This window comes from Salvelinus sp. IW2-2015, unplaced genomic scaffold (genome assembly GCF_002910315.2).
Source record: "Salvelinus sp. IW2-2015 unplaced genomic scaffold, ASM291031v2 Un_scaffold351, whole genome shotgun sequence".
Taxonomy (NCBI): domain Eukaryota; kingdom Metazoa; phylum Chordata; class Actinopteri; order Salmoniformes; family Salmonidae; genus Salvelinus; species Salvelinus sp. IW2-2015.
The window spans coordinates 517908-519504 of record NW_019942545.1 but is presented as its reverse complement, the minus strand read 5'-3'; the positions used below and the strand labels follow the sequence as shown (position 1 = coordinate 519504).

The 1597-nt window shown below is 45.3% G+C and overlaps 1 protein-coding gene across 1 annotated transcript in view; it reads left to right on the top strand.

Annotated features, from left to right (window-relative positions):
• Nucleotides 1-240: 240 nt before the first annotated feature.
• Nucleotides 241-1597, top strand: part of rnd2 (Rho family GTPase 2) — a 47824-nt gene continuing 46467 nt past the window's right edge. The window contains exons 1-2 of the mRNA XM_024135357.2: nt 241-590; nt 1149-1236. Coding sequence (XP_023991125.1) covers nt 489-590; nt 1149-1236 — 190 coding nt within the window. The 5' untranslated portion in view covers nt 241-488. The remainder of the gene's footprint in view (nt 591-1148; nt 1237-1597) is intronic.

Here is a 1597-nt window from a genome sequence, read left to right as displayed (position 1 = left end):
TCAACACTATCCTCAAAGCTATAAATAAAGGTCATGAGATGTAGCCCAATCATAATATGAATCATCTTCCCGACAACAAATAATGAAGATATGCGTCACTGTTAGACAAGTAAAGAGACAAGCTATCAAATAAGTAAATGAACACAGAGGCACGAGGACCAACTCGCTGTGGTTGGGCGCGTGTATGGGCAAGGCGTGGCCAATTAACGAGTTTGAAGGGAGGGATCCGCGTGCTGCTGCTGAGTGCTGTTGTTGCGGGCAAGGTGGGTGTAAACAGGCATTGAGAGGATAGCTAGTGTAACCGTGGGAACCGAGGGCTGCACGGGGTGGACAGGGGAGGACAACCGGGGGAGGACACATAGTAGGTCGCGCCACAACCGGGGCATGTACCTGCTGGGTTTTCCTTGAGTTCCAGTCTCACCTTATATCGACATCGGATGGTGAATGAAACCGATCCGCGTCCAGAACAGACACACTGACAGACAAAGATGGAAAGTCAAGGCAGCCGCTGTAAGATCGTGGTGGTCGGAGATACGCAATGTGGTAAAACGGCGCTCCTACATGTTTTTGCGAAGGACTGCTATCCCGAGGTAAGTGTCCTGATATATATATAGGCTATGAAGTCTTGCGTTATGAGCACGACTGTCAACACTTGAAAACAGGCAACTGGATCATTTAAGAGTGGTATGTGTACTGTAGGTCATCGCGGTTTGGGAATGAAGCAAAGATAAATGTCAAGACGGACACCAAACCAAATAGAACGGCCAGAGATTCTTTATTCTAATCATTTAACCCCAAATGTCTTGATTTAAATTATGAGCCAGAGGTGTGTACGCACCTGCGTTAGGCATTTCTCTAGAGAGAGAGAAGGAAACTGAAAGACAGGGAAATAATGTGCAGTTTTAAATATAAAATGGTCATTATTATTAGTGATTAAACAATATAGACTCATATAATGTATTTCGGAGTGTATTCGATTTCCCCTTTTCATTAATATTGTATCTGGGTGTTATTAGCAACTAGACCTATATTGTTTTAATATAGTCTATATATTTGTATGATACATTACATGTACGTAGTTGAACGTCTAACCTATGTTACGCCTATGCCATTAGCGCTTTACTAATCAAGATGCACCCTTTTTTCAGAACTATGTCCCCACCGTTTTTGAAAACTACACGGCCAGTTTTGAAATCGAAAAACAGAGGATTGAGTTGAACATGTGGGACACGTCAGGTAAGACTATTTCTGCTCTCTGCATCTATCTCCTAAAGGCTGATGACAAGTCAATCCCGCTGGCTGCTCGGCTTGGCAGTGACGACAGTCCACGTCTGCAACCGTGGGAGGGCTGCTTCAATCATTTCGGGTTTTTCAAGCAGCCATCTCTCTGCCGAATTGCTTTGACCATGCCGACTGACGACTGACTGACTGGCGTACTTTTGCTTGAGGCATCTGTTATTTATGATTGTTTTCTTTGCTGAAAATCTCCAGTGCCAGCCCTTTCTCTCAGCGCTGCACTCTGTTTGCATTCCTCTCTCTGCGGAGCGCTGCGTGTGGCTGAGCTGTTCCCATGCTCTGTCCAGGGGCCAGAAGACTG